The sequence below is a fragment of the Palaemon carinicauda genome, chromosome 28 (assembly GCF_036898095.1).
Source record: "Palaemon carinicauda isolate YSFRI2023 chromosome 28, ASM3689809v2, whole genome shotgun sequence".
NCBI classification, from domain to species: Eukaryota; Metazoa; Arthropoda; class Malacostraca; order Decapoda; family Palaemonidae; genus Palaemon; species Palaemon carinicauda.
In genome coordinates, this window is record NC_090752.1 from 98,645,496 (window position 1) to 98,667,576 (window position 22,081).

General features: G+C 35.0%; 1 protein-coding gene across 2 annotated transcripts; it reads right to left on the reverse strand.

Moving 5' to 3' along the window:
• Positions 1–2,625: 2,625 nt before the first annotated feature.
• LOC137621686 (uncharacterized) lies at positions 2,626–7,702 on the reverse strand. Of its 2 annotated transcripts, none has more exons than XM_068352194.1 (2): positions 3,230–7,702; positions 2,626–2,834 (listed from the first exon to the last, which is right to left on the reverse strand). In XM_068352194.1, exons 1-2 carry the CDS (start codon positions 5,795–5,797, stop codon positions 2,823–2,825), a joined length of 2,580 nt encoding a protein of 859 aa, XP_068208295.1. In that variant the 5' UTR covers positions 5,798–7,702; the 3' UTR covers positions 2,626–2,822. The 2 variants fall into 2 exon arrangements, with proteins under 2 accessions (XP_068208295.1, XP_068208294.1); XM_068352193.1 differs by having other exon boundaries at positions 2,965–7,701.
• Positions 7,703–22,081: the final 14,379 nt, after the last annotated feature.

Genomic DNA, 22,081 nt, shown 5'->3' on the forward strand with positions numbered 1-22,081 from the left:
TAATGACATTAAGAGCCCATTTCCTGTCCCTCCCTGGTCCTAGCTTAAGTGGAGAGGGGGCTTGGGCACTGATCATATATATACTGTATATGGTCAGTATCTAGGGGATTGTACTGCCAGCTAGACAACTGTCACTGTCACTGTCCCTTACCTCTGCTTTGGATGAAAAGAGAACGCGGAAAATCATAAGAAAGGTATGAATTCCGAATTTTGGTTGTAGAGGGAAAGAGAGAGTCAATAAAACATGCAGTTCGAAGAGTAAAAGTATGAAGGAACAGATAGACTGTTGTTATGATGACTTTTCTACAACAGAGTGATTGATTGATTTGGAGTTTTAGGGCATCCTGACATCGAAAGTCAGTGACGCCGATAAAGAATAAATTTAAATTCAATTTAAAGCCATAAAACCGAAGAATTCTTTGTGAAAGTTGAATAGCTTTCTCAAGACTTGCTTCTTGAAATAAACCTATATATACAGAAAAGGCAGGAATCACTGGCCAATAAAATAATGGTTATGATTCAACCACCGCTATTTCATTAATAGCACAAAACCCATATTTTTCAATAGATTTAGTTGAATAATATACTATACTCGTGTATGCGACCCGTCAAAATGACGGTTAAATATTTAGATAGATCATAAGCACGCGAGCACACATTTAACCCTTCCCACTCCCTCCCACTATCCTAATCACAACACAGCGGTTGTGGTTTCCAGGTGTACTTCTTGTGATAACCCCCTCTCAATAGGGTATGACTACTCCCTCTCCCTACTACCAGAGGTACGGGGAGAGATCGAGTAGTTATACCTCTGGCAATGCCCTTCAGCGTAACCGGAAATATATATATATATATATATATATATATATATATATATATATATATATATATATATATATATATATCACTAAGCTGGAGGAAGGATCAGAAAAACAAAATTTTTTGGACTAGCGCTTTCGTACCTGAAGAGTTATGAAAATACAAAAGCGCTAGTCCAAATAATTTCGTTTTTCTGATCCTTCCTCCAGCTTAGTGACATATATATACATCGTATGCCTCTGCAATAGATTGTCAATATATATATATATATATATATATATATATATATATATATATATATATATATATATATATATATATATTGTAATGAATTTCCGTTTTTCCTTGATGTTAACCTTTTTCTATTTTTAGTTGACACTCGTGATCGAACAATTATTATATGCCTCAATGGTTACCGTAGGATAAATACAACCATTAGTACAATCAAAAGTATATTACTCCTTTCTCACTATAAAGAATAGCACAATATTACAATGCTTTAAATTAAGAAACAAGTATTCACCACCAAAGGTTAAGGAGCTCTCCTTTACCGAAGCATGGAAAGCTGTTAAGTCAGTTTTCCCAAGGATCAACAATAAAAATAACAAGTAATTTTACAATAATTCACTAGCAGTGCTAGGAAAACAAGGATTAAAATATAAGTCTGGAGACATAACCAAACAACAGATGGCGGTTGTGGAGGCTTAATATAAAGGTAACAATTAGAAATATGTTAGGACATTACATTCCTCCCCTTTTAAGAGTAAAATTACTATCCAAGACTATTTCAAGAATTATAACAAAAAATTGAGATTTATACAATTCAAAATAATTTTTCTCAACTCCTCTGGAGCCGAGGTTGACGCGATAGGGCATCGGCGATGGTGTTCCGTGATCCAGAGATTTTCCTCACTTCGATGTTAAATGAAGAGAGAATGTAGGACCATCTGAGAAGTTTCTGGTTGGTGAACTTCGCACGGTGGAGGAAACTCAGCGGCATGTGGCAAAATCGGGAATAGTATGATACCATGCCTAGAAATGTCTTAAGCTCTTTCCTATTCCTTGGTTCTGGATATTCCTGGATGGCACCAATGTTCACATCCTTAGGAACAATAGTGCCACTGCCTATGATGTGACCGAGATAAGTTACCTGACCTTTACCAAAGGAGCTCTTTGCAAGGTTGATGGTCAAGTTTGCCTCTCTTAATCTTTCGAAGAGGGAAGTTAGTATTCTCAGGTGTTCTTCCCAGGTAGTGGTTGCTACGACAATGTCATCCAGGTACACATGTACATGGGGGAGACCCCTGATGATGTCTTGCATAGTCCTCTGAAATGTAGCTGGGGCATTGGTTAGGCCAAATGGTAATACATTATATTCAAATAAACCAAAAGGAGTGATGAATGCTGAAGCTTTTTTGGCCCTTTCGGTTAGCTTAATCTGGTAGTAGCCTTTCAGTAGGTCTATTTGAGTTAAATATTTGGTATTACTGACAGAATCTATTATATCAGTTATTCTGGGCAACGAGTAAGAGTCTTTTACAGTCTTTAAATTAAGTTTTCTATAATCAGTACACAAACGGTAGGTATTGTTGGCTTTCCTTACCAGAATACATGGAGAAGCCCATGGGGATGTACTGGGCTTAGCAAGGTTATGTTCCAGCAGGTATTCCACTTCCTGTTTCAAGATAGGCAGATAGCGATGAGATACCCTGTAAAAAGATTGTCTGATGGGGTTTGTATTAGGTTCTAGTACTAAATCATGCTTTACTTTGGTGCAACTTCCAGGCCTATCTGAACAAATTGATGCATACTTGCTAATGAGTATACTCAAGTCTTTCTTTTGATTTGGTGAACAGTCTAGGAACCGTGGAAGGGACTTTAGAATTTCCGAATTGTTCATGTCCTTCCAAGACAAAGTCGACTTCACACTGAAATCAGTCTCGTCATCCTCGTGGCTCACGTCTGTACCAACCTTGGTAGGAGTCTGCACCTCATTCTGCATCTCATTCTGTGACCTGTGATTAAGAGGCGTTAGTGACAAACTCTGCTTAGCAGATTTAAAGTCATGAATTACATGATTAACTATACCTGTGGTAGATTCATAAGGTTTTATTAAGTTCACGTGTACAAGCTGAGTTGGCTTACGTCTGTCAGGAGTTGCAATAACATAGTTTGTTTTTGTGGTCCGCCTGATAATCTTATAAGGTCCCATGAATCTCTCTCGCAATGGAGAGCCAGGTACGCAGTGATATACCAGCACCTTATCTCCACACTTAAACTCTCTTACCTTTGCCTTCTTATCATATCTATCCTTCATAAGCTCTTGAGCATGCTGCAAGTTCTTTCGAGCGAAGGCATGGATATGCAACAACTTCTCCTCCAAGGACTTCAAGTATTGGGGAAGGCTTACCTGATTTTCTTTCCTAGAACCTTTTAGTATCTGTTCTTTTATCATGCTGAGGTTTGACCTGGGTCTTCGTCCAAACATCATCTCGAATGGAGAAACTCCTGTAGACTCATTTGGCACGCTCCGAAGTATGTACAGAAGTAAGTCGATGTCTTCATCCCATTCCTTCTCCGTTTCCATTCCATATCGTCGTAGCAAGTTCTTTAGAGTCTGATGAACTCTCTCTAAGGCCCCATTGGATTGAGGATGATAGGCTGAAGAGAGAACATTAAAGATATTGAATTGATGGAGAGCACTCTGGAACAAAGTACTGGTAAAGTTGGTACCTCTATCGCATTGAAGTTCCCTAGGAAAACCAAACAATGTAAAAACTTTTATCAGTTGTTGGATAATGTTTCTAGCAGAGATATTTTTAAGTGGAAATGCTAGAGGGAACCTAGTAGTGGGGCAAAGAACACTTAGTATATATTCATTACGCCGGCTAGTTTTTGGCAAAGGCCCAACACAATCTATAATTATTTTATCAAAAGGTGTACTAGGGACCACAATGGGCACTAGAGGGGCTGGTGGTATCTTTTCATTAGGTCTTCCGGTAACTTGGCACACATGACACCTCTCTACGAAACTCTTTACGTCCATCTTCATTCTGGGCCAGTAGAAATCTTCTAGGAGGCGCCTGTATGTCTTCGTGATGCCTAGATGACTCTCAGCAGAGTGGGCTAATTTCATGATTGAAGATCTGAGGCTGCCAGGTACAACCAGTTGATGACAGTCGCGCCACGAGTCTTTCTCAGTCAGTGTAGGAGACCTGTAATGACGCATGAGGATATTATTCTCTAGATAAAATAAGGGTAACTTATGGCTCTTATCCGAGGGATTTTCGACCTTATTGAAGCATCCCTTAAGGCTATCATCTGATCTCTGAAGATTGACGAAGTCATCATGATGGAGACCAACCAAGTCTGGTAAGGAGTTTGAGGTGTCGTCATCAGTGGGAACTCCAATTGCAGCTTTAGTAGCAGCAGAACGAATGGTGGCTTGGCAAGGTAGAACTTCCTGTTGGTTCTGCTCATTTTCTATAACACACCCTGGTTGAGAAATAATGAGATTAGGTAAGACAGTTCCTTCAGCTAAATCATTTCCTAACAGAATATCAGCTTTCTCACAAGGCAATTCTCTATCCAGTAAGGCTACTTCGGTTCTTCCAGTAAAGTAAGGGCAATCTATATGCATATTAACCAGAGGTAACACTAATTTACTGGATAGATCAGTGATGGTAACATATTTATTAGTAGGCTGAGTCAGAGGTTTCAATTTACCACTTACTATAGTTTGTGACGATCCTGTGTCCCTTAACAACTTTACAGGGTAATTATTGACAGTACCAGAGCAAAGGAAATCAGAGAAGTCATTTGTGACTTGAGAACAATGGAGAGCAATCCTTCTTTGGTTTTTGCTCTGAGTAGTCTCTGGTCTGTTCCCTGCTGTTTGCTGAGAATGCTGCATAACCTTAGAAAATTGACATCGGCGGTTAGGACAGTCTTTAATGGCATGTCCCTTCTGTTTACAGAAGGAACAATAAATATTTATACTTGCCTGATCTGTAGAGTTATGTTTCTTTACCTTATGGATGAGGTGATATTCATCAGCAAGAAGAGCCGCCTTCTTCCCCTCCTTCTCCTGCCGTTCTCTGATGTACATAGAAATGTTGGAAGGAATTCTCCTCAAAAACTCCTCTAGTACCATTAAGTTCTGTAATTGTTCAAAGGTAGTTATGTTTTCAGATTCTAGCCATTTTCTAAACTGTTTTAATTTGACCTGAAACAATTCCAAATAAGTTTGGGGGGTTCCTTTGATGGAGTTCCTGAACATTTGCCTATACCCTTCAGCTGTAATGGTATAGGCATCAAGGACAGCTTTCTTTAGGATATAGTAATCTCGTTCCTCTAACATTTGCGAAGCTATATGAGCAGCCTTACCTTTCAGTGCACTCCGAATGAGTAGAACATATTGTTCTTTTGGCCAATGCAAGGTTGTGGCTGTGTCCTCAAAAATACCAAAGAACACGTCTGGTTCTTTTTCATCAAACGGTGGTAGTAGTTTAAGAGCCTTAGTGAGGGAAAAACATTCGCCAAGCTCTCTCTCTTTGCCTTTCTCGTTCAACCTGATACTGGCCAGCTGTCTCTCCATTTGTATCTTTTCTTCTCTTTCCCGTCGTTCCAAGGCTATCATCCTTTCTTTTTGCTCGTATTCAGCTTGATGAGTTGCCTTTTTCTCTCTCTCTAATTCAAGCTGCAACTTGAGCTTCACCAATTCTGGATCCTCTATAGCCTTAGCTTCACCTCTCCCTAACGTAAGGGGCCGAAGGGGAGCAGTTTCTTCTGATGAAACGGAAGCTTTGGCTACCAGGAAATCCAAAACTCTACCCAGAAGTTCTGCTTTCACCATGGAGGGCAATACAGGAATCCCTGCTTGTTCAGCAATCTTTCGCAAGTCATTTTTCTTGGCATCTCTCAACGATAAGAGGTGCCCCCGATGGTCCTCAAAAAACTTCCCTGCATTGAAAGACATGGTGGATCATAAAAAGCACTTTTGATCCACTACGAGCACTTTGTCACTGTCACCGAATCACTATCGCTAAAACACTGAATCACCAATGGCTAAACCGCAGAATTATTAAATTAATATCCCTTCATGGTCTATTCACCGAATCACTTAAGTACTAGGGCAATAAATCACCGAATCACTAACAAGTCACTAAATCACCGAATCAATAACACGTCACTAAATCACCGAATCACTAACAAGTCACTAAATCACCGAATCAATAACACGTCACAAAATCACCGAATCACTAACACGTCACTAAATCACCGAATCACTAACACGTCACTAAATCACCGAATCAATAAACAGTCACTAAATCACCGAATCAATAACACGTCACTAAATCACCGAATCAATAACACGTCACTAAATCACCGAATCAATAACACGTCGTTAAATCACCGAAACAATAACACGTCGTTAAATCACCGAAACAATAACACGTCACTAAATCACCGAAACAATAACACGTCACTAAATCACCGAATCAAAAACATGACTTCACTAAATCACCGAATCAATAACACTATGTCAATAAATCACTAACACTTACTGTCACGGGTATGAATATATTAACACTTTAAAGAAATATACACTAATAGTCAATAAAGATTTCACCAAACTGCCACTTAACGTTACCTTAACGAAATCATAAACAGCATAAGTCGCTAAGTTTTTCGAAACTATGAGTAACAACGCACGATGCACTAGTTAACGTCACTTTTCACAAAAATTCACTTAAATATACAAGAACCACTTAACACACACTGGAGGTTGCACAACGTCACTTTCACTAAACTATCACTTTGCTATGTAAAATACACTTTGCTATGTAAAATACACTAAGGAACGCACACTGAGGTTATACAAAATCAATTTCACGAAACTCACTTAAAGCACTAGGAAAACGCGTTCCTGGGTTCTCGTATTCTGTAAAAGAGGGACAGTAGTCCCTGAGGGAAATTAATCCCTGAATGATGAGAGGGGATGGTTACCCTAAGTGTTCCAATATGACTGGGGCGACATAAGAACGCAATAGCGACAGTCGGCAATGTCAAGGCAACAGAACGGCGACTAAGTACCGATTCCTTGCACTGCACTTCCTCCAAACAATCGGCAAGAGGGGATGGGTACCCTATGAAGGAAATTAATCCCGAAGCATTTTAATACGTCTGGGGTGACTAAGGAACGCAAAAAAGCGATAGTCGGCAACGTCAAGGCAACAGAACGGAGACTAAGTACCGATTCCTTGCGCTGCACTTCCTCCAAACTATCAATAATACTTGCGATGACGTATACAATACGGCACCTTGATCGTAGAAGGGAGAGCTCAACAACGGTGGAGGTATATCTATTGATTGTACACTAACGGAAATTCACTAAATTCTATCACTATACTAACGAGCTTAAATCACTTCACTTCACTTCACTTCATTTCATTTCACTTCATATCCCGGTCAGGCCCCCACTGTAATGAATTTCCGTTTTTCCTTGATGTTAACCTTTTTCTATTTTTAGTTGACACTCGTGATCGAACAATTATTATATGCCTCAATGGTTACCGTAGGATAAATACAACCATTAGTACAATCAAAAGTATATTACTCCTTTCTCACTATAAAGAATAGCACAATATTACAATGCTTTAAATTAAGAAACAAGTATTCACCACCAAAGGTTAAGGAGCTCTCCTTTACCGAAGCATGGAAAGCTGTTAAGTCAGTTTTCCCAAGGATCAACAATAAAAATAACAAGTAATTTTACAATAATTCACTAGCGGTGCTAGGAAAACAAGGATTAAAATATAAGTCTGGAGACATAACCAAACAACAGATGGCGGTTGTGGAGGCTTAATATAAAGGTAACAATTAGAAATATGTTAGGACATTACATTATATATATATATATATATATATATATATATATATATATATATATAAATTATATATGAATATATATATATATAAATATATATATATATATATATATATATATATATATATATATATATATAAATTATATATGAATATATATATATAAATATATATATATATATATATATATATATATATATATATATATATATATATATATATATATATAAATTATATATGAATATATATATAAATATATATATATATATATATATAAATATATATATATATATATATATATATATATATATATATATATATATATATGTATATATAAATATATATATATATATATATATATATATATATATATATATATATATATATATATATATATATATATATATAGCCAGACACTTGCACTTTATTACATATGGGAGATGTTTTTAGGTTATGACGACAAACGAGAATGTGTCCGTAAATCTTTTATCTGTTTAAATCTAAACTTTAAACAAAATAGTTTTCTTATACCGATACAAAATTAGTCATAGGCGTTTTTTATGGCGATGGACACATATATAGCTTCAATTTCGTCACCAAATTTGACTACTTGCTACACAAGTTACTAAAATCTCTTTTTATAATATATATGACAGATCTATTCTAACAATGTTACTGATCTTAAAACATTCTATATTAATTATTTCTTACTTCTCAAGTAGTTTATCTATTTTCTTATTTCCTCTTATGACCTGGCTATTTTTCCTTGTTGAAGCCCTTGGCCTTATAACGTCCATCCTTTCCAATAATGGTTGTAGCTTAGCTAGTAATAATAATAATGATAATAACATTCTCAAGATCTCATTACTTTAACTAATCAATTAAAAAGAAAACAATACTGCACTACGGTGTCTAAAGGACTGAAACTCTCATCAGAAAATGTTAAATGTGAAATATCCGCTGAACAAAATAATAATAATAATAATAAAAAAAAATGGAGCCCATTCTAGTCTACTCCAGGACAAAAGCCTTACACAAGTCCTCATTCATGTCTGGGGTTTGGCCAGTTTCCATCACCACACTGGCCAGTGCGGATTGATGATGGTGGGAGACTTTTGTCTGATCATTTACAGCAACCCAAACCTAGTATGGGTGGCCCTGACAAGTACAGCTTTGCGATACGCAAACCCTTTCACCACGTTAAGGTAAACCCACTCTGAATTACACCATCATCTAAATTAAAATAATGTCGATATATTATTTATTAAAAAAAAAAAAGTTTTAGTTCTTCCGCGTTGGCGGTGATATCAAACATTTAATGTTATATATTATATACATATACCATCTTTGAATATTGATTTTTATTTCATTAATTAGTAATTCCGCTGAACACCAACTAATATAATTATCAACAGTAAAATTAAATTTAAGGTTTGATGAATTTATAAAAGTAAAATAAAAACAACTCACAGTTCTTCATACACTTGTAACTAATTGCCTTCGCCAAAATCTTTGCGAAGGATATCTATTCACCCATGTCATCGTTTGTGAACAACTTTACACAAAAACTACTGTACCAATTTTAACCAAAATTGGTAGTCATGTTGGGTATGGCACAACGATGAATATGAAACATCTTGGATAAAGTACATCAAGGTAAAATTACGCAACAGTTCTTTGAAAACAATCGCAATGTTCATTCACGTGTTTTATTGTAATACTGAAACCAGCATACCTAAAACGAAGAAGAAACGTCGTTGTAGTTATACCGTTACTTTTTATAAAGGTACATTTTTGGGAAAAAGTCGTCTACCCCACGGAAGATAATATTATTTGCAAACCACTTTTTACATAAACATTGGGACCATGAGACCCTCATGGAGGGTATCGACATATCCTCCAAAACTAGTGTCGATTGGAGAAGTTTCTATTCCGAGGTTACCGAATACTTCTTCGATAATCAAGAGGCGATTGGTGGTGATGGAGTAATAGTTGATATAGACGAATCTCATTTTTGTAAAGCTAAATACAACCGTGGTAGACCGTTAAGTGCCATATGGGTCTTTGGGGGTATTGAACGTGAATCAAAGAAATTTTTCCTTATCCCTTTACTTCCCCCCCCCCCCCTTTCTACTAAACGAGATGCTGCTACTCATTCAGAAATATATCAAACCTTGTAGTGTTGTTATCAGTGATAAGTGGTCTGCTTACAACTCTCTTTCGGAAATTGGTTACGAACATAGGACTATTAATCATTCTGAACATTTTGTTGACCCCCAAGACCCAACCATCCATACTCAAAATATAGAACGGCTCTGGAGAGAAGTGAAGGAGTAGGTTCAGAGACCTGGAATGAAGATTGAATATTTCAAGCAATATTTTCCAGGTTCTTTTTTACCCACTGCTACCCAGAACATACGTTACTGCACCACTTCTTCATTACTGCCAGTGGCCTCTACCCTCCGATACAACAACAGCCAATGGACCCCCTAGACCCACAAGACCCCGATGCCCCTCATCCATCCACATCCCAGCCATAGGAGTTAAGCCGTCAGTCTCACCCTCCCGTGACCCACAAGTTTCGACGTCGTCTTCATATAGAGTCCTTTCTTTATACGTCATCAAACTTTCGGTCCGCCATCTTGGAGGACAAACAAAGATGCGTTCAGTGAATAGCTGTGGTTGAACTGTTGAATAGTTAGCCATCTCATCACATTCACATTCACACGATGCCCAGTTTTTGCGCTATTGTTGGCTGTGGGAATCGAGGACAAAGAAATGACGAGTTTCTACCCCATACCGGCAGTTATTCAGAATCAGGACAAAGATACAGAAGAATTATCCAAGCGCAGATGTGACTTGTGGTTGACCAGAATATCACGGGCTGATCTACTTGAATCCTCACTACCCTACGCACGTATCTGTTCTGATCATTTCATATCAGGTCAGTCTCGGCTAGGCCCTAAAAGTATCATTATTCCTGTGTAAACATGCTATATCCGATCGCATGGGTGACTTCACTTCACAAGTATCATCGTCAGTTCAGTGTGCAGTGTGTGTGGGGGAGGGGGCATCTCAATTTTTAAACACCAAAAGGGTCATCTCAGATTTTCAAAACAAAAATTAAAAGCACCCATATTGGCTATACTAACAAAGGCTACTTACCTAGGTCTCTATTTCGTCAAGGTGCTCATGCCTATATATAATTAAGTGTATATTTATATTTATTTTAATTTGTGTATTAAATTGTGCAGACATACAGGCCTATGTGATGAATAAACATAATAATAATAATAATATCTGAAAGCTGGTTTAACCCGAAGGGGTCTTCAGCTTATATATGAAACATCAAAAAAAATGATTAAACTTGCGGATTTAATTGCAAGGAGGCAAAATGATCATCCAAGAGCATTACAATAAAGTTTGTCCATCATATGTTTATATGTATATAAGAAATTATAGCATTTGTAACCAAACACAAACACAATGGTTAGGCATGAACTGATAAAGATTTGACATTATGATGCAAAACTTTTACATACATTTTGACAATCAAAAATTATAATACACAAGGTTATGCTAAATGATCAATATTAGCTTTATAATTATAAGCACTCTCTTCATTAGCCCAGTGTTTATCTAATTTTGGACTTAAAAGCATTAAAGGGAAAAAAAACAAATTCTGGAAGCAGATTATTCAATGGAAATGTATGCCCACTCATGTTCTGGGTTGGCCGACAGTACCAAGTAGTTCACCATATCAATGTATGAAATACTGGGAAAATCCTCAATATTTTGACTGAATGAATTCTGCATCTGGTATGGATCTAGGCCATCAATTAGATCGAGTTTCTGCTTGTAAAAACGCTTATCATCACCCGACAATTGTTTGACAAAGTCGCTCTCATTGTCCATATTCGCTGCAGCAGCCATCATGTTTTCGCTTTGTATATCCTCCAGCATGGCCGCCGGCGATTCCCAGTGACGTCATTGAAAGGACTCGATAGGTAAGTCATTCCTCAATAGTCATTATATGTGTTTTGTGACCGGGGAACTTCTAGGTTAGTTTAGGTGGGTTTGTTAGGTTCTGTGCCCTTTTTGTACTTTTTATATTTTGTGTAAAAGTTATATGGAAAAAAATTATTTAAAATACGTATGGAAATATCTAACATTGCTATCGTTAGCAATGTCACCGTACCGTTGGTAACTGTGTATCATTCGTAATATGGAGAATTTTACCTCAGTAAATAGCCGAGGTTTGTGACCTGTCATACTACTAGGTTAGGTTAGGTGGATTTGTCAGGTTATGTGCCCTTTTTGTACTTTTTATATATTGTGTAAAAGTTATATGGAAAAATTATTTAAAATACATATGGAAATATCTAGCATTGCTATCGTTAGTAATGTCATCGTGTCGTTGGTAACTCTGTATACCATATGTCAACGTTTGTAGCACTGTGTATCATTGGTAACGTTGGTAATGTTATCGTTCGCAGTACATTCGTAAGGGAAGTGACACCGTTGAACAAGTGCTTATATTTAAATATTTTAACACAACATATATGGCAACAGTGATTATATTTAACCATTTTAACAGAAAATATAGGTTTTCCTGTAGGAAATAACGTGATTTAACCGGTTTTCACCTTCATTTCATCCGTAATAACAGCAACCAATTCGTCAACTTACAGTTAGCCGAATTGGTTGATCTGTATGTTTGCGGTTGAAATGAAGGTCAAATTCGGTTAAATCACGTTATTTACAATAGGAAAACATATATTTCTGTTCGAAATCACACTAATACAATACAAATTTACAACACACTGTAATACAATACAAATTTACCACTGTAAGTTACATTCATAAAGAAATACACAAGTACAAGACACAAACAAAATCATAATTACAACAAAGTGTTACACACATACATTAGTGTGTATTTAATCATTACTCTGTTTGTTCAATTATTACACTGAAAAAGGTCCTCATAAGTGATGAGTTTCCCATGCATGAAAAGTGTTACCAAATTTTCAAGTGAAGCTATTCGGCTTATCCTATAATATATTTTATTCCCTAAAAGAGTGTGGGATTATAGACAATATTCCGTAAAATAATAGAGAATTAAAACACTATCATTCAATTAAATAGCACAGAATTAAATATGCTTCTAAATCTAAATAAAAATGTATGCAGCAAGTAATGTTTACATTGGAGACCTGTACTCACGTGCGTCGTGTATTTACATCCAGTTGATAAAAATAATCAAATTAATCAGTAACGAACACTAACATACAAAGAGTAACAATAATAAAACAACATGCAATATAAGAGCGGTAACACTTACGTTCAGCCGCGGAGTGACGAGCTGGTAGAAGAGATGAAATGTAAAATTAAGTAAAAAAAAAAAAAAAAAAAAAAAAAAATTACGTTAGCGAAAAAGCCTACTATAATTGGTGATATGAGAACATGGGATGGAGGAGATTATGAAAAGTAAAATGCCATTTTCTTTTAAAAGAAGAGTATTCAATCAGATGGTCCTGCAAGTTTTAACATTAGTATCAGAAACCTGGAACCTTACTAAAGCCTTAGAACATAAGCTAGTTACAAAAGATCTATGGAGAGAGCAACATGGATACGAGAGCAAACTAAAGTAGAGGATATTCTAACATGCAAGAAAGAGAAACAGACATGGACAGGATGTATAATGAGAATGACAGATAATATATGGACATTAAGAATAACAAAATGGGTCAGTAGAAATTGCAAAAGAAGAAGGGAAAGGAAAAAAAAAGACGATGGATCGACAAACTAAGAAAGTTTGCCGGTGCAGACAGGCATAAAAGAAATTTCTGAGGCCTTTGTTCTTCAGTGGACTAGTAACAAATGATGATGATGATGACTAAACCACACACACACACACACACACACATATATATATATATATATATATATATATATATATATATATATATATATATATATATATATATATATATATATATATATATATATATATTACACCACTTCCTTTTCTTAAAGAAGTATGTGTCTGCTGTAATTGCTGCCTGGGTGTTGAAAAACTGAAGCAGTTTCTGAAAAGAAATAAATGCAACAAACATATGCAGTTGAATATTCATTCAGAATTAATATCCCTCCGTGTCTTTTTCACTCAAAGCATCAATGCGAAAAACAAATTATTCAGAATCTTTACTACCATGTTTATTCAAACATCACTCGCATCATGCAAACAAATTTCTTCAAACACATACAAGCAAGGTCTATGATCTATTTTTTTATTTTGGTGATGCTCTAGGCCTTGTTATATAAATAACTGGCGTACGTGACCCATCAAAACACGCACATGAAACCCTTCTCATCAGGATATGACTATATATATATATATGTATATATATATGTATATATACTATGTATATATATACATTTATATATATATTTATATATATGTGTGTATATATATATGTATACATATACATATATATATATATATATATATATATATATATATATATATATGTATGTATATATATGGGTATATATATATATATATGTATATATATATATATATATATATATATATATATATATATATATATATATATATATATATATATATATATATATATATATATACATATCTATCTATATATATACACACACAAACACACATACATACATACATACATATATATATATATATATATATATATATATATATATATATATATATATATATATATATATATATATATATATATATATATATTATAAAGTAATAAATGCCCAAGGAAAGATATATTGAATTGTAACTTGCTCGTCTCAGCTAGTTAATTTTATAGACATTAATCTTTTTTTTTTTTTTTTTTTTTACAAATATTTCTATCCAAAGGTTATTGGATTTGGTAATTATGGATTTGTGCAATGTGACCCGGCGCTGAGGCCGGGAAGCCATTCAGGACTAGGATCCACATGGAATGCTAAAATGTAGACGCAGCTTGGGGCGGAATGTAGCCTGGAAATACCCGTTAGCAATGCTTACAGTGTACCGCATGATATGTATGATTTGCCAAGGCAAAACTTCTCCATTTCATTATTTTATATGCACGCTAACGTCTACATGTTTATTTTTTTAATGAATTATCCGTATTGCTATTGATTTAGTATTTATTCTTTTTTCCCATAAGGGAATTCAATTATGTGGAAGATTGCTTTGCAAGTAATTGGTACACTGTTAAAAATTTGCATAAAAAAAACACGATGAATGCCTGGCAACATTTATTCCAGGAGTTTTACCCTTTTAAAAACGGATGTATTACGGTCACCAACCCGTAAAAAAATAATGACAAAGTAGGATAAAATTACGGTCGCCTGTATTTCACTAAAATATGGCTCAGAACAGTATATTTTACGGAGAATTCCCGATTAAAATTACGGCTTTTCTAACAGTGTATTGGAGAATTATACCATATGATCATTAGATAATTCCAATAAAAACAATAATAATGGGTTTTATAGGATTTCTAACAAACTAACTAGGTAACTGAAAATCTAACATTTGATAAAATCATTAAAAAATATTAATTTTCCTCGTTTTTAGCATTTCTCTATCAAAACTCCAAAGTTTTTATAATTGCTAAAATTACCTTAAGTAGGAAATACCTTAAGCCAGAGATAGACATGAATCTTTTTAATAAATGAAAGTTTAGTACATTATTTGAAAATAATGAAGAGATATTTGTAGAAAATAGTTTAAACGTTTTTACTGTGGAAACATTTTTATTTCTGTAATTACATGAATAGTTTAAGTAATAATAAAGAAATAAAAAATTGTCAACCACTTCACTATGTAGTGAAGGAAAAGCTATTAACAATGAAAGATATTTAAGATCTTTTCCTTTTCAATCTTATGAACACCGAGCCACGATTAGGAATTGAATAATGCATATGAAGTAAGAGATGTTTGTTCACGGAAACTCAATTGAGAATTTTAAAAATTCAATATGAGAATTTTCTTTCATGCAAATTTTATAAGTTTACCCGAGTTCTGCATCGAATTTGAAAGGCCTCTACGTTTTCGGTCTTAGTGTTCCTTCATTTCCGAAATCTTTTATGATTGACCGTTTTCCATTCTTCGTGTACCATTCACCCTTCTGAAATATACATATTCATCCTTCTTTCTATTTCTCAATTCTCAGTTTCAATTTCATGCATTTCTTATCCCATTCCTAAATATCATTTTCATTTCATTTCATTGTCTATATTTCAACCCATTTCCTGATTTCCCTCGGTTTTCCCTGTCTGATTTTTTTGTCCGTCCCCTCTTCCTCCCTCAAGCCTATTGATTAAGAGGATTGATACCAAAAAAGGGTTCGCCAAACCCTCCTCTCCATCATCGGTGTCAATCACATTCCAATCCTCTTAAAACGACCCAGGGGCCGTTGATCCCATACTCAAACACAGGTGCGCACACGACACCATTCGTACGGACACGTTTATACACTGCAACACAAGTGCGAAGACGAGAGCTTTCTAAATGTGCTTCTTTTGGAATATTTCCAATAATATCATTCAGCATTTTACATTTGAAAAGATTGAGTTTTTACTAGATTGCTTTTCACCAATATTCGTTTAAAATCTTCTGTCGATGAAAATATGTCAATAATATTCCGTTGAGGTGAATGGGAAATATAATTCTGCTCTTCCTTCTGCACCAAAGCCTCCTTGAAACACCCAGCAGTCCATCTCTTCTCACATATACCAGTCTTCTAGGATCGCATAGTTAACTGGACTTTTTTTCTTGTTAAAGGTATAAAGACTGCTCATGAATAGCAGAAGCAAGAGACAGTGACATTGCCCAGCAAGCAGGACATTGCCCTAGAGACTGACCATATATACATAAGATCAATGGCCGAGACCCCTCTCCACCCAAGCTATGACCAGGAAGGGCCAGACAATGTTTACTGATGATTCACCAGGTAGGCCTATAGGCTCCCCAAAGCCTCCTTCCTTAGCTGACATGGATGGTGAAGTTGCACACACTATAGAAACTATATGAGCGGGACTCGAACCCCTGTCTGGCGAGAGCCATGCAGGGACACTCCCAATAGGCCACCACAACCCTGTCATTCTTAAGAACTCAATTCTTGCTCATGCTTTTCTTGACCCTTATAACCATTTGCCTTCAGGAAGTCAAATAACTGTCGCATCCTTCAAAGTTAAGCCCCATCCTTCTCCCATTATTTTCGTTTTCTGGTTCCCTCAGGTCTGGGCTAGGGACAGCCATAATGGTTGCTCATGTCATATCTTTTGCTTTCGAAAATATATCAAACACTTGGCACCCAGACCCGAATCTTTCAAATCCGATTATGCCGAAAAGGTTTTCTTCAGGTCTGGGAAAGAAAGTGGGTCATTCGTCCCACAATATTTTACTCTTCAGTCGAATTGCAAAACATTTTGAATATGGAATAGAATTCTTCAAACACAACTGTGTCGAAATAAATATGCGATGTCGGATACTGGGTTTTGTAAGACAAACCAAAACCGAAACGGGAGAACGAATTCTGGCGCAAAATTTCGACATTTTATCTCTCTATTTCGTTTATTGCCTGCGGTTGGGTATCGCTCGGGTTTTAATTTAATACCTGTTTTTTTCTATTCTCCTGCAAGGCAGAAATGTAATTTAGCTCTCTATCCTTTGATTATTCATTTTTTACGTTATTTTGCATCCAGTATCAGGAAAGAGTTCTACAATAGGATTATAGTATTAACCTCATCTACCTAACGCTAGTGATATATCTTAGCGATAAAAAATTGACGAAGTATCTAGTAATGCACACAAACATTGATCGTCCAGGGGGCACATTGAAGATGATAATAATAATAATAATAATAATAATAATAATAATAATAATAATAATAATAATAATAATAATAATAATAATAATAATAATAATAATAACTAAAACGGCCACTCGGTATAGCACCTACCTTTGCCTACATCATGTTGTATATCACAAGATCAGCAATTGAATTCTGCACTTTTTGGCAAAAGTTTCATGCAAATCAAATAAAAAGGACGTTTTTGACTTTTTCGTGCCATGGCCTTGAGTTTTAACACAATCACTCCCAAATTCTAACATTCTACCAAACATTCAACCAAATTTCATGAGATTCGGCCAAATAGTTTTTGAGATACGCGAAACACAAACACACAGGCACACAGACAGACAGAAACCTACGCCTATCAAAACATATCCTTCGCAACAAAGTTTGCAAAGGTAATAATGGCAAAGCCACAGCTATGAATGAATGCGCTACAGTGAACTGTAATGGAAATTAGAAAATATAGAACAACCGTGGGTTGAGTTGCCATCATTCTTTTCTTGGGTCAAAATCTGGATTATCTAGGACACCTCAAACCACCACCCTCGAAAATCGAACCTCTGGGTCGATCAGAATCTAATACATTATGAAATCTACTAAAAAATTAAATTACTCTATCGATCGCAAGTGAAGGTCTATTACAATGGGGAAAAGAATATTAATTTCAAGGGGCCGGAGGGTTCATGTTGATTAATTACCTTTAGCACCATTATAAATTTAACAGTTGACCTGCTCCAGGACATCAAGGACCTTATTTCTATTTCTTACCGCTAGTTTTAGACTGTACAGGAACTACAAGTTCAAATCGCTAATTCACAGTAAATCATTATTTTACACATGCTCAAGTTGGGGTAATTGTGATAATGTAGAAATTATATATATTAATTAGTGGTATGTATTCATCTACCAAATGAATTTCCAAGAGAATGTGTTGTTACCCATGTTGTTTATCCTTGTCATTGATTTTGTAATGCATAGAACAGTTGGGGATGATGGAAAAGAATTGGACTGGATTGGTAACAGGAAATTTGCTGACCTAGAGTATGCTGATGACGCTGTCCTTATTAGCAGAACACCAACGGACTTGCAAAGCTTGCTTAACAACATGCATGAAATATCAAATGAGGTTGGACTCAAGATAAATAGAAGAAAGGCAGAGATGAGGAGAACGGAATATGCAATTAAAGATGAAATTTCATTTACTAGCCATGATCTCTAATACAGGATCTTTAGAATTTGAGTTTAATAAAAGATTGAAAAAAAGCAAATCAGTCAATGGCTTGGTTAAGTAAAATTTTTAAATAAAATCGCCTGAAATTACAAATGAAAATTAGGCTATATATCAGTTTAGTGAGATTGGCGTTACTGTATGAACATGAATCGTGATATGACAATGAAACAATATCCAACAGATTTTGTAGATTTGAGAATAAAGCCCTGAGAAGAATATTGGGAATTCAATGGCAGGATAGAATTAAAAATGAAACTATAATAGAGAATACTTGAGAACCATATGTGGATGAGATCATGGTGAGGGGTAGATGGAGATGGTTCGGGCATGCTCTTCGCACTCCCAAGAGAGATTACTTCAGCAAACTCTCAACTGGGCTCCAAAAGGCACCAGAAGAGTTGCAAAGCCCAGGCTTATATAGCTGAGGACTACGAAGTGTGAAGTAAGAGAAGATGAATGGAGAAGCATTGATTTTAAAGCTCAAGATAGAGACGGCTGGCGAAATTTAACAAAGGCCCTTTGTCATAGCAATATATTAAGAGTCCGTAACTGTGAAAATGGTTACCATATAAGCAAACATCCGTGTCTTTTCATGTGACGTTATGTTCTTGATTAAGAGAGAGAGAGAGAGAGAGAGAGAGAGAGAGAGAGAGAGAGAGAGAGAGAGAGAGAGAGAGAGATTTAATAAAAAGTCGAAAGCCAATTATCCGTAAGTGATATTCGACAGAATTCTTCAATACCGCGTAATCGTCCAGATTGATTTAAAGGTCTTTTCATTTTGCATTACACCAAAAAAAAAAAAAGAAAAAAATACTGTTGATTGAAAATGTCACTTGGCTAAAAGTCCAGGAAAAGATAGCCTGTTTTTCTTTTATTTTCCCTTTTTTATGAATCATTAAATATTTTGACTTGGGCGAAATTATAAACATTGAAGAAATAAAATCCATGATCATTAGAAAGACAGTGTTTTACGACTTCAATTACGAGCAGAGTTGATGTTGGTCTCTCTCTCTCTCTCTCTCTCTCTCTCTCTCTCTCTCTCTCTCTCTCTCTCTCTCTCTCTCTCTCTCTCTCTCTCTCTCTCTCATTATTCAGTTTCTAACAACCCTTTAGATTCTTTACTATAGTTTATCCCAATTAATACATATCTATAATCTTTAACAAATTATCAACACAATACAGACTTTCCTTTAAATCATCTCTACTGAGGTTCTATTAAATTATTCCATCTCATCGTATTCTTTATCACAAAACATTAAACGTTCAAATACTTACTGGGAAAAACTATATATCATTTCATTTTGTCATATTTTTTATCATGAAACATTAAACGTCCACATACTTTCTGGGAAAAACTATATATCATTATACGTTCAAATAGTTATTGTGAAAATAAACTGGAAATAAACCAGGGGTTAAGTAAATCTGCATACGCTGCATCATGTAACTGAACGTACTTATAATCATGTAAAACAAAAGTAATCCCGAAAACATCAGACCAGCAAATATGTGACAATACTCATATGCAAATAAAGCAGTAATAATGTGTTGGAACACCACAAGCCACAAGAACATCGAAAAACAATATACACTCAATGAGCATTAGAAGCCCAGATACGTTTCCCTTGGTTTGTGTTGATAAAAATCTCTAATATGCGCATAAAATTGATTTATCCTTTAATAGCAATGCACATAATTGCCGTCGCAAATCTCCCTAATGATATTTGCATGTATTTTAAAGAAAGCTAGCGTGAATGGACTGAACTGAGTCTTAGATAACTACTCTATACTTTACACACACACACACACACACACACACATATATATACACACACACATATATATACATACATTATATATATTAAATATATAATATATATACATATATATATATACTGTGTATATATATATATATATATATATATATAAGTATATATATATATATATATATATATATATATATATATATACACATATATATATATATATATATACATATAAATATATATATATATATATATATATATATATATATATATATATATATATATATATATATATATATATATATATATATATATATATACGGCCGTTTTTTCCTTTTATCCGTGAAGGACCAGCACCAAAAACGTTACTCTTTTAACTTTGAGCAAAAAAACTTTTAAAGGAAGGTTTTAGACGTGTTTATTTGGTGAAGCCCGACGCCTATCCTCTATGAAGGGATAACAGATCACTTGCAAACAGGTTTCCGGAACTAATTCAATTTGTAACTTGAGGATTTTCTGTACCAAAAGGATTTCGAGGTTACTTTCCTCAGGTTTAATAAAACTCTATTCTCTTGAGAGGCCGAAGCCTCTCTCATCCGTCATTGACAGAATTTCAGAAAATTAAAGAAGGCATGACAAACAGGATGCTTAGGAGAAGCGGAGAGCAAAGGAAAGTAATTTAGGTGCTAATGAAACTCACGCGTCTTTGGTGCCATTCAAAATAAACAAGCTACCGTATACAATTTCATAAATGTTTAAACCAAAAGCAAATGAAAAGAATAATGAAATTAATTTCAGCTTATCACTGTACATGTAAAAGTCATAATGGTTTGTTTTTGTTACGTCAAAATATTCTCAGATACACACTCCAATGAACGCCATATATATGAAAGGAAAAATATACACCTTTCCACGTGGGAATAAACCCACACTGATTTTACACAACCTAAAACCTCTAGACAACACAGCAGTGGGATTAAAGGAAACTGGAAATTTGAAAGGTCAAGGTCACGGACGATCAAAACGTACATATCACGTTATTAGCAATAAGTTTGGACATCCTTGTCAGGGAGACTTCAAAATTGGTTCATATTTAAGAATGTGAAATTCCACGCCAACCAGAAATAAGCTTCTGTGTCGGAGGTTTCCACTCTACCAATGCCCTTTAATTTAGTTTACTTTATTCTATAAAAACCGATGCATCAACCATTACCGTTCTAGATTTTTTTCTACAAGAAAAAAGTGGCGAAGAATTTACTTCAAATTTAATTTCTAACTAAAACTCTATTTACATAACGACAACGATCAATGCAGATTATTATCGTTCGCTCTTGTATTTCTGAACGCGCCATGTTCTCATTTTGTTCAAAATAAAGGTAAAATATACAGGATATATATTCTAATTCATTCAACTGCAGTTACATTGGCAGTTTGATTTACCCCTGAGGATTCACCTGTCAATATTTCCCAAGGGAAA